The 12,117-nt window shown below is 40.8% G+C and overlaps 1 protein-coding gene across 1 annotated transcript in view; it reads right to left on the bottom strand.

The window, feature by feature from the left end:
- The window catches only part of FAR1 (fatty acyl-CoA reductase 1), a 98,662-nt gene that overhangs the window by 12,036 nt on the left and 74,509 nt on the right, over positions 1–12,117 (bottom strand). The window contains exons 7-11 of the mRNA XM_018559746.1: positions 11,647–11,824; positions 9,562–9,606; positions 6,046–6,164; positions 5,874–5,941; positions 3,353–3,524 (exon numbers count right to left, since the gene is read on the bottom strand). Of these exons, the coding sequence (XP_018415248.1) occupies positions 3,353–3,524; positions 5,874–5,941; positions 6,046–6,164; positions 9,562–9,606; positions 11,647–11,824 (582 nt within the window). The remainder of the gene's footprint in view (positions 1–3,352; positions 3,525–5,873; positions 5,942–6,045; positions 6,165–9,561; positions 9,607–11,646; positions 11,825–12,117) is intronic.

The following is a 12,117-nucleotide window of genomic DNA, read 5'->3' on the forward strand; positions in this document are numbered from 1 at the left end:
AAAAAAACAAAAAAAAAAAAGGGATTTAAAAAAAAAAAAAAAAAAAAAAAAGACTTCAGTAAAGAGAATGACCTCGTTAACAATGGAAATCTCATTCAATTCCAGCTCATTTCTGAAAAAGCCTCATTTGAAATGTTAGTGCTTCCTGGGAAAAGTGTTTCATGGATAATTTTGATCGCTCAAATAAGCCGGCTTACTGGCAGTATTGTTTAAAGGCTTTTCACTATTCTCTATAGATTTATCTAATTTTATCCTGATCCATTGAACGGCTAAAAAAAAAAGCAAAGATGCAAATTTCTGAGGATGTTCATGCTAAAAGTCATACGAAATGGATTTTTTACACAGAACGTATCTCGAAACATTGAAACACAGGGTCAGCTCACCAAAAAACCTATTACAGACTCATATAGTAGATGCTGGAGAGTTAAACTATCTGGCTGTTTTAAAGATCTCTTGGATGCTATTGGTAAGATTGCCAGCACATGTAAATAATAATAATAATAATAATTAGGGATCCACCGATAACGTTTTTTCTGTATTGAGTACCGATATTTTTTTTTCCGTACTCGCCGATACTGAATACGGATACCGGAAGCCCCATTAAGGAAGCCAGGCAGCATGTAATTACTCGCCACCTGGCTTCCCGATAATGCTTCTCGTCACTACATGAAGCGAAAGCATGGAGCCGACTTGGGAAGCCGGCTCCATGCTCCCTCGTAACAAGGTGTGGGAGCATGAAGCCAGCTGCCCAGCCAATCAGAGAGCCGGGCGTTGCATCATTACACAGTGCATGGCTTCCTGATTGGTCGGGAAGCTGGCCAATCAGGTAGCAGGGCAGCAAGTCATTTCACGCTGCCAGGCTTCCTGATAGGCTGGGAAGCCGGCTCCGTGCTCGTCACAAGTGACAAGGGATATCGGAAGCTTGGGTATTGGGCTAGGCATCGGAGCATTTGGGCGAGTACGAGCACTTGCCCAAATACTCGGTATCAGTGCATGTCTAATAATAATAAATCAATCTTCGTGAACTGAAACGAATGTACGTTTAACTAAAAATAAAAAGGACTATCTCCAGTCTCTTATGATGAGACCATCCATGACCCTCCTGTTACAAAACATATGCTCCAATTTGAACAAGCTTAGAGGAAGCATTTTTTTTATTATTAACCTCTTGCCGTCCGCCCGTAGTAAAAAAACGGACGGACGGCAACAAAAAGTACTTGGTAATTGGTACATTGGTAATCTTCACATTTGTCTTTTTAATACACGCGAAAAGTGAATTTTAATGTTATAACTGCCAGCACACCGTAACATAGGCGATTGATTCCCCCAAGAGGAAAATCATTCAAAAAAATCTTTCCAATGATAACATGATTAGCATTCAATGGACCGGAATTAAAGTTGATTTCCAGTTTGCAATCTGATGATACATTCCCTTTAACTGACAAACTGTCCACAGACTGAGAAAACTTTAACTGGACCAACATAAAAAAATCCCTGGATATTAATGCCTTCCCAAAATGGAATAATAATGGTTAAAGAAAATGCTAATAAACTGAGTATCCACAGCTGGAACTGGTTTGAAGGATTCGAGGATAAATAAAAGGCAGAGAGGGCGTGTAGGTATGGAAGCACATTTTAACAATTTAATATAGAAGAATATGGTCATGGTAACATAAATAAACTTATCAATGTGTATTAATGTTGTAGTATATTACAAATGCAGTCTCTGCTCCCTGGTTAGCTGAACCTTAAAAGATCAATGCATTTTATAACAACGTGCATCATTTTAACCCCTTCCCTAATCTAAACTACCTCCCCAGATGCCTACTTACCTCAATCAGACCTTTGCAGCCTCCAGTGTGTTTACATCCTGTGCTGCTGAGTATGTTGCCTTAGCAGTAGCTCCCCACAGGTTACTATACGTCAGTATGCCCCAAGACTTTAATGGTAGCGTACAGAAGACTTTCAACACAGAATGTGAACCCTGCAGGCCGCGACCATCACATTGAGGTACATATGCATCTGAGGAGGGTGGGGTTGTTTAAGTCAGGAAACGGGAGCAAAATTGAATGTTTTAAGGTGCATCTAATCTTTAAACTCCTTATCATTTCTTTTAGATTTCGGAGGGAGGTCAGTTTTGCCTATTTGCAGTCTATCATAACAGTAATCCTGAGGTAGATATCATACAGGAATGCTGGGGGCCTTAAGGCTTACAGTGATGCAATCGTACATGCCGCGGCCATCCGATCGAGGTACATATACATCTGAGGAGGTTGGGGTAGTTTATGTCAGAGAAGGGGAGGGAAAAAAAAGGAAGGTGCACTTATTTTTTTAACTCCTTAACAATTCTTTTAGATGTAGGAGATAGGATAAACTGCAAAAACGCAGAACTGACCCAACATATCAGACCTCTATTTTCCATGAAGGTTTTGAAAGGTTTCTTTTTTAGCAACTATTTTTTGCGATGTGCACATGAATAAAAAAATAAATAAATCTGCTGTTGTACTAAGCTGACAATGAGTCAAGCTTCAGCAGACAGGAATAGGTATAACGATGCTTTTTGCATCGCATTATTATTATTACACATTTTACATCATGGTGTGCAATATTGGGTCAGATGGAAACCTCTGCAGCAACAGGTCACTTATAATGGCTACCGCTCACCGTTCTCAGCAGGAAATGCATCCCCACTGCAGTGTTCTGTTGCTGTAGAGAAGTGCAGGGCCATGCTAAATAAGCTTTGCCCTCTTCCAACATGGTCATTACAGCTGGAAACTAAGACTATGTAAAGGACCCAGCATATGATGGAGTCAACTCAATGTTATAGTAGTTAGACCTGGGAAGACACTGACAGTCAGTGCTGCACCCACCTACACTGCACCCCACCCCAGGCAGTCATGCACCCCACCATTGGCAGCTCAAAGAAGGCACTTTTTTTTTTTAAACTGCACAGTTAAGCAGAAATGCAGCTGCAGTAATGGTTTCAAACTGCATCTGGCAATGAGATGACTCGAGTGAAACCAGGCGAACCGATAAACATACCACTGAAATACATATTTGATCCTCTCTCCAATTATTTCTCCAGGAATCCTTTCGTACCAGTTTTGTTTAAACCAGAGTTCTCAGTTTTTGTCCTTTTCACAAAAATAAAAAAACTTACATCAGCATGTACATTTTATGTTGGTGCAGTAAACAAAGGACTCAACCTGCAGGCCTACTGAGTAGTGGTTAGTAATGGGTTAGGCGGACACATGCTTAAGGACAACAGCGGATGACCCATCACCGATTGCAGACATAGGCTGTTTTGACATGTAAGAGGAACAGAAAAATTACAGGAGCTAGTCACCATTACCTTGGGCTTCTTCCAGTAATCCTGAGGTAGATATCATACAGGAATGCTGGGGCCTTGTGGCTTACAGCAATCCAATAGTGATATAATAGGTGATTGGAGGTTAGATTTACATTGGGCCGTCTGAAGGCCTGTTCGAGAGGATTCCTCTTGAAAGTAGAAATTACATGGTATTCTAAGAAAGAAAAGTTCAATGGCTTAACCATGTAATGAACGGCAAGAAAAAGTGCACAGATTTTCTAACCACAACACCATAAAACATCATAGCTAAATCTGGAGCATTTCAGGCCTACCGACTAGAAAGAAGGGGGCTACACGAGGCAACAGCCTGCAATGGTCATGTCTACATACCCAACTCTAGGGGCGGACGGCTCTGCTTGTTGTGCGTCTGACTTTCCCTTTGACCCTATCTGTAGCTTCGCTTTTTCTGTTCCTCTTATCTTCTTTCCAGATCATTATGTTCTTCGCTAAATCACCACCAGCAATGGTTACTTAATCTCCAAAGGGGTTTCCGGTAATTAAACCAATACCAAATTAAACTTTATTCTGGTGACCCCGATATAATGTAACCCAATTTAAACGATCTTATTCGCTTGTGCCAAGTGAGAAAATTAATTTTAAAATGAAGATGCGATACATTTGCGCCCCAAGCAAAAATTAACCCCATACCATGTTAAGATTCTTGTTTGAGTCAAATAAATCTTTTATTGTGCATAGATAGGCCAAGACATCACAACATGCATGAGGCCCATTGGTTATTTTATAAAATTACATGGCTTTGTTAAAGTAACCGTATCAGTAGAAGGATTTAGAGCAAAGTCAGGGGGGTGCTTTCTTCTGTTCTGTGCTTTTTTTTATTCTTCAGTTTAGCAGTATAAATGGACTGAAAAGGACACTGCAAAATCTAGGTACAAATCCCCCTTATTGCCAGAAATATATTACTATACAAGTTAATGCTAAACTCACTGGTCCTGTCATAAAGTATATGTAGAGCTTTTGTATCATTCACAGCCCAACTTTCTCATATGAGCTATATGCAAAAATGTAGGGGCGACATTTGCTGGTATAGGTGAATGCAGCTTTATCAGTAAAGGGGGCGGGTTTAACGTTATCCTTCAATAGCCCTTAAAAACCTAAAATGAGTGACTACCTTTTCGATCATCTAAAGTATATTGTTTACCTACCACTACAACTGGGAACATACACAATAGTGGTTTGGTATATATTTTCTTTATTATGATCAGGACTTAAAAGCCAAAATGTTCCTTTTTATGTCTGTTAGATGTGACTCATCCCTTATCAGAAGGTTTCAGTGAAACACAAGCAAAGCAGACAGACAGGCAGCTAATACAGTGCTGTCTCAGGATAACAGATAATGCTCTGGGATTTGTCAAGTATTAACAGTTTATATGAAAGTGTAAATTAAAAATTGAATAAAATGGAACTAAACCCATTACAGTTCCCCTTTAACTCGCCTCTTTAGCAGTTCCCACCCCAGCATCAATGTTAGTAAGATAGTTATAAACCTCACCCAAGATAAACTGCTTGAGAAAGACGAGTGGTGCTCACCAGGACTACATAACTGTATGGAGAACTGACACATGGCAACTTGGGCTTACAGAGCAGGACCTGACAGGGCCATGGAGTAACCAAGGTCAATCTTTAGGGCTTGTGCACACCATAAACAGTGCGCTCCACAGCAAGAAGCTGCTGGAACGAACTGTATTGCATCCCGGCTGGCTTCCTGAGTTCAGGGGCGTGGCAGTGCACTGAAGTCAATGGCACCACAGCCACACAACCCCGCCCCCAGTGCGATTGCCCGCACCAGAACTTGTAGCAAAACAATGCCTGCGTTCCGGTCCAGTGTAATCTGAAAAAATAGTGCTTGCAGCATTTTTTCAGATCGCACTGGACCGGAACGCAGGCACTAATGTGCCACACGTTCTGGTGTGGGCAATCGCACTGCAGGTGGGGCGGGGGGGGCGTGGCTTCGGTGCCATTGATTTCAATGCACCGCCACGCCGCCTCCCGCCGGAAGCAGCCCAGATGCACTCAAAAGCGTTCTAGCAGCGAATTGTGCTGGAACGCACCGGAGCTGGTGGGAACCAGCCCTCTCTGAAAACTTTTCAGCAGTCATTTTCTTTTTGTTTTTATCCTACACAAGAAAGCATATCTGACATCGCCCTTAGACTGTGGTCACTTTGCAAGGGGCTGAAGACTTAACTATGCACAAGTAAAAGATCTATTCTTCTTATAGCTCAATAACATTTATTTAAATGTCATTCCTGTGCGTTAACTAAAGAGAAGAGAAAAAAAACATGCTAAACTAAAGCAAGCTTAAAAAATGAAATGTGGAAATAAAATACTAGCACATTCAGCAGTGCATTCCATAACGGAGGGCTGCAAAGGTTCTGCAAAATAAGATCTATAAAACCAGCAGCAAATCTGCCTCAGGAAACTAGCCTTCAATTAACGTTAAAGATTTAAAAGCATATAGATTCAAGACAAAATGAAGAGGTCATACCAACTTCTCCCCAGTGGAAAGGATTTGTGCCTCCGGTCGTACAATTGTACACGATAATATTTTTAGGCCTAAAACAAAGAAAGACGGAGAGATTACAATGGGCAGCAGAGAGAAGCTATACAAGGTGGTTTTGAGACAGTAGCCAGCGATGAATCCTTCTCACATTCTGTACCTATTAACTCCGGAATACCAAGCAGCCGCTACTGTCGTATTCACAACTACATCAACTGGGATCAGATCGGCCACAGCATTGTTGGAAGCTCTCATAGTGCGAAGGATTCCCTTTCCAGCCTGTAAATCATATGGAATACAGAACGCTGTGTTAAAATTAAACGTCACTTCCACTTCTATTGCTCACAAATAAATTAAAACATGAAAGTTGACTTATGTTAGTTATGAAAAGGATGTGTTTAAAGGAAACCTAACATGAAAAAAAACCCAGAGGTTGTCACTGTTGACCCATTCTTATGAAATTGCTCACTGCCTGGCTGTCAATGATGAGCTTCTTGCTTCCTTACTTCCATTCAATGACCTAGAACAAGTATCATTATAAAAATAAGTTTGACTTTTCTCCATCTTCCCTGACCTGCACACTTGGAAATGATTGAAGCCATTGGGTCAGCAGGTAACTAGCATTCTCAGAGAGCCAGCAAGGACAACACCCATATCTCTAAAGTTAGGACTATACTAACTATTCTTATTTTTTGCTGCTGAAAGATTTAAACACTTGTTGGCAGTCATTTTCAGAAAACTAATATCAATGTGCTGCTAATATGATTGTGTCATAAATGTCACAGCAGCAAGAGATTTCAACTTTCTTAACCCTTAAGAACACAACCTCCAAGCTGCTGAACTCTAACGCCCAATTCACACCAGGGCGACAGCGTTTCAGCGCATTTTCCGTGCGATCTTTGGAAGGGCGTTTTTGCTCGTTTCACTGAAGCGCGATTCAAAAACACCCAAACGTGCTGATCAGCACCATTGAAGTCTATAGGAAAACGCTCTTATTTAAACACGCAATTGCGTGAACAGGCCCCACAGGAATGAATAGGTTTTTAAATGTTAGCGTTTCAAAATGTCTTACTGTTCTGCCATTTATCAAACATATCTGGCACTCTGCCAAGGTGGGGCTTAAGTCAAGAATAACGTAGTTTAAATCCCTTCCTAGCATCCTGTAATGCATTGTATGTCCATCGCTATTGGCCGCTGAAGCATCCCAGTTGCAGTTAAGTGGGACAGGGTGGCATGCTAGAGCTCCCATTGACAGTTCAGAGTTTGGAGACCCGACAGGTCTCTTTATTGGCCACAGAAAAGCCTCCATTGTTTGGTGGACATGCTGGGGGGAGGGGGGGCCAGAGTACAAGCCGAACACCTCATGAAAGATGGAAATGTCATATTTCCAGAGCTCCAACAGGAACACAAGATTTTGTCACATTCTCAAACAACTCATCCCCACACAGCTACCTCTTCATGTATCACTGGCCCCCCACTCTTAGATTGTAAGCCCTCATGGGCAGGGCCCTCCTTGTCTTGAATTGTATTGTAATGTCTTCCCTATATTGTAAAGCGCTGCACAAACTGTTGGCGCTATACAAAACCTGTATAATAATTATTATTTTGCAACAACTGCAGGTATGTGCTAGAAAAAAAAGGGACACTTAGTGCAAAGGATGTTGATTTCTTATTTTCCATCAAGTCTGGCTCACTGTATGGTTTCTATGTACGTTAAAAGGAGGAGCTGATGTGGGGCATGACCCAACAACCTTTGAAGAAACAGTCCGTGCATAAATATGTATGGCACGATTGGTATAGCATGCATGCTTCATGTTGTGTGAAAACATTTGCAGGCACCCAATCCAAGTGTGTCAGATCAGCCATTACGATGAATAATGGTCTAGGGCACCTGTTGGAACCCACAGATAAACAGATGTCCATGGGTAACAAAACAGAACTCCAACACATAGCAACATAGCTGCCAAGTCAGTGCAGGGGAGAGTGACACTTAATATCTGGAAACGTAGAAGCGCAGTATTGTGAAACACTTGGGATTCAGGCTTGTGACTAGATCAACACTGTTTGGACCCTTTGGTCGCTTATATGGATTATTATTTGAACACTTCTATTACTATTAATATTAGACATTTGGATTAGTACTATTTTCACAAGATATATATTTTTCTATAAACAATTCTTTGGGATTTGAGCTATACACTTTGTAGGAATAACGGTTTATTTGTTTTATTGTAGAATATTTTACCATACCGATGTATTTTAGTAGGAATTTATGAATTTGATTATTCATCGATTTTGCAATTTAAAGAAAAGGATTATTTATTTATAATGCACTTTAAGAAGGAGTGACATTTGTATATGAATAGCTTTCCTGTATCGGTAGCGCTGTGTACGTTTTTTTTCTATATTTACAAGTGATTGCACTTTGAGTTGAGCAGCTTCCTATTTATACCCGAGCTTAGTTCTCCATAGCGTGGAAACGTATGGTTCACATCACACAGGTATGTTCAGCAGGGGCTGGGAGAGGTGCCAGGGGGGCGTCAGTAAATTCATCTTCTCACATTTTGTGAGAAAGTGAAACTTACTCTTTAATGACTTTAAAAATACATGTAATAATATTCTAATGAATGTATAACTGTATTAATGCTTTTTATATTTGGTTGGAGTTCAGGTTTAACCCTTTCGCTGCTGAGCCCTCCGAAACATTTTTTAATTCAGCTGGGCACGCCATTTTTCCCATTGACTTGGATTTTCAACTGCTGCGATGCTAGCGTTTGTAAAAGACCCCCAAACCATATATTTTCTGAAAGCGCAGGCCCGGTAGAATAAAAAGATGGGGATACTAAATGTGTATGCCCTGCGATAATTGCGCAAATGTTTCTCAAATTAATATTAAACCGATAAAAATACACAATTCGATTAATAAAACACACTAAAATCAGTATCCCTGCACAAACAAAAAAAAATTCCGACTAAATCTAAAAGATAAAACTGTATTGAGTTAATTAATAACAAATATTTGCAAATTTGAAATTTTTGCAAAAGGGTAAAAATATGAAGGTACGCAAAACTGTAAATAAGCGACTTATGTTAAAAATAGTTTTTACGCTGTGTTGGTGTTGTGATAAAATTATACAGGCGTATATATTTAATTGCAACACAAAGTATCACAACGCATGGCAATGCGTCACAAAGCTTTGCCATGCGCTGCCATAGTTACATTAATGTTTTTTTTACACACTGCAATGCGTTCTAACATTTTTTTTTTTACAATATTAATTTATTTTTTTATAGGGATCCATGGAGTCTCTCATCCCTCCCTGGAGTGGCTCCAGGGAGGGATGAGAGACTACAGATGCCGGCAGCAGGGGTGCCGGTGGGGGGGGCGCCCGGTATTTTTGCTAATAGCAGTCCTCAGCGGCTTTTGAGCCGCTGATGACAGCTATTCATTTGAAGGGGACAGTCCAGGGAACAGTTCTAGTATAAGCTCATAGTCGCTGAAGCGACCATGAGCTTATAGCAGAACTGTAAATGCCAGGTCCGTACGGCATACGGACCTGGCCAACCGGGAACACTTTTGTTCCTCCGTACGTCCTTGGCAGGGAAAGGGTAACAAAAGCTAGTTCATTATTGCAAAAATCTTTAAAATGCAGAGATCTCAAATGAATCTACTTACCGCAATGAACAGACCACTTGGACCATTAAAATTATCAATCCAGCCCTGTGGAGAAGAAAGGAATAAACATTACCTTCAACTAACACAAACGTCTCCATGAGAGAATGGGATACTGTAACCCGCCAACACTACGGTCAAAACCGTGGGTCAAATATAACGCACGCTAATTTATAAAACCTTGAGCAAAGAAAAGTGTAGTTGTTACCATATTGGATTTTTTTGCCATCTTGAAGATTAGAAGAGCGCAGGTGACACTTGCCTAGGTGCTTCAGGCAGAAGTGCTATTTGCCTTCCTCCACAACATGCAAGGATTGTATGCCAAATTAAAATCTAATCTGAAACATTCCTTTTGGGTATTTTAGTCTGACACCAGAAAAAAATATTACTGGCAAAGGTTTTTTTTTTTTTAAATATACTTGCTCAAACAAGCGGTGTTGCTGCTGAACAAGACACATTTGGAGTTTTCCAAATTGATTAGCAGAGAAATCTGTTACAGGCAGCTCCAGGAAAGATCCGTGGAAAGGCCTACCGGACGCTATACATTAATTACAACTTACCTCCTTGCTGTCCTTTCCAACACAAAACATTCCTAAAACTGCAGCACATCTGTACCGCTAGAGCAATGCTTCTGGTCCTTGGGTTCTCCGTTTTCTTTCCCGGGTATTTTCTGTATAGAATTAGTCTCTGCCAATTGCAGCCACATAGATTTCTACTGCCGTGACTAATTTTATTTAGAAAAAAAATTGCAGACACTGGAAGCATTGAGCTAACGGTACTGCTAAGCTCCAGGCACAGCTTTAGGATCTTGGAAAGGACAGCGTGGAGGTAAATGTAATTAACACATTACACTTCCCTCCCGCTGACATTTTCAGATATTTCCTGAAGCTTTTCTTTAAATGCAAAGTATCTTAATCGTACATTTCATTAAAACAATGACAATCATGCCTGGTTTGAAATGATAAAAAGGTTGCCGTTGGCCTTAGAATTACAGTTCTTATGTGTTGTATACCAGGACCTCTATTTGATCATCAGAAACAAACAATCACGAGGAGAAGGTACTAGGGAAGTACTGTATGTGGCTGCATAGAAAACAGTATTAGTAGTGAGTTACTACAGTCCAGTCAAGCATACAATTAATGATATGCATTTAGAGAACACCATCTGCCTGCCCTGGGTTTAGGTTTTCTTTTTTTATAAACACTGTACTGTAAGGCACTGTAATAGTGTACCAGGCCACAGGGGCCCTTACTGTTTGGCTCTGGTAATATATCTAAATTTGAAAAGGTTAGCAGGGTGTTCCTGAGCGTACACACAGCAAGTACCGCAATCTCTGGAGGCGCTGAAGTCCAAATAATGACGCCTCCAGAGATTGCGGTACTTGCTGTGTGTACGCTCGACACCTCTGTAAACCGACCTACCTGTTCTCAGAACGTCTCTCCGCTTGCATTTTTCCCTGCCTGCCCAAGGGTTGCCGAGACTAAGCAAATTCCGCGCACATGTGCGGGAGTTACATCAGGCCCCAGCCAATCAAGCATCCGAAGACTCGGAAGTCGAATGGGATGAAGATGGAAGTGCCAGCGGAGGAGCAACCCACCGTTTTGGCAGGTAGGTATGCCATAATGTCCTAATGGGCTGTGCATGCAACCACATTGAGGGGGATTTATCAAAACGGGAGCAGAGAAAATCTGGAGCAGCTGTGCATGGCAACCAATCACCTTCTCTTTAAGTTTGAAATCTTAACTGGAAAAACTGAAGAGAAGTTTGCAGGGAAGGTTTATCTTGTTTTGTTTATACTTTACTTCCACTTTAAGAAAATATTGAAAAACAAAAAGGCAAAAGTGCAAGATTTATCATTAACACACCTTTAGCTTCCAAAAACAGTTTATATTTCCTTTAATAATGCACCATAAACCTCACACAGAAACATCTCCCAGTGTACTTTACCTTCCTGGACTCAATTGAGACTTAACATAAATATAGATGTCGCAACGTCACTTATGAAGCAAAACTTCACGTCAATTATTTACAAAACACACGAATAGTGAACTGTAGAAAAACAGGACAGACAAGAATACAATTTCTTACAGGGAATGGTTCTTTCCAGCTGGCTCCAACAATGGATGGTCTGACGATGGCTATATTCAGTTTACGTCCCTCCTGCTGAACGATATACTCTGCCAAGGCTTTTGTGTATGTGTACGTGTTCGGCCTGTCCCCTATGAGTTTCGGGGTTATGTCGTTCACCAGGCTGTCCTCCATCCATCTATAAAAACAGAAGCAAATGTGGCTTTAGCTTTGTTACAGAACTAAATGTTTTCACAACACAACACCAAATCATTGCGTGTACTGATGAGAATTAATCAATATAATCATCTGAACAACTGTTGTGTCTACATCAAACAATATTTCACTATGTCCTTGTATCGCATGGAGTCTTCAGCAGAATACCCTCCACATAGTAGAGGTCAGCTCTCTTTCCATTGCCATGAGGTCTCGGTGATCCTGCTGTATTCTCAGCGTTCCTATCCTATTAGATCAAAAAGAGACTGAAACTTC

This window comes from Nanorana parkeri, unplaced genomic scaffold, assembly GCF_000935625.1.
Source record: "Nanorana parkeri isolate BGI_ZX_2015 unplaced genomic scaffold, ASM93562v1 scaffold414, whole genome shotgun sequence".
Lineage (NCBI taxonomy): Eukaryota > Metazoa > Chordata > Amphibia > Anura > Dicroglossidae > Nanorana > Nanorana parkeri.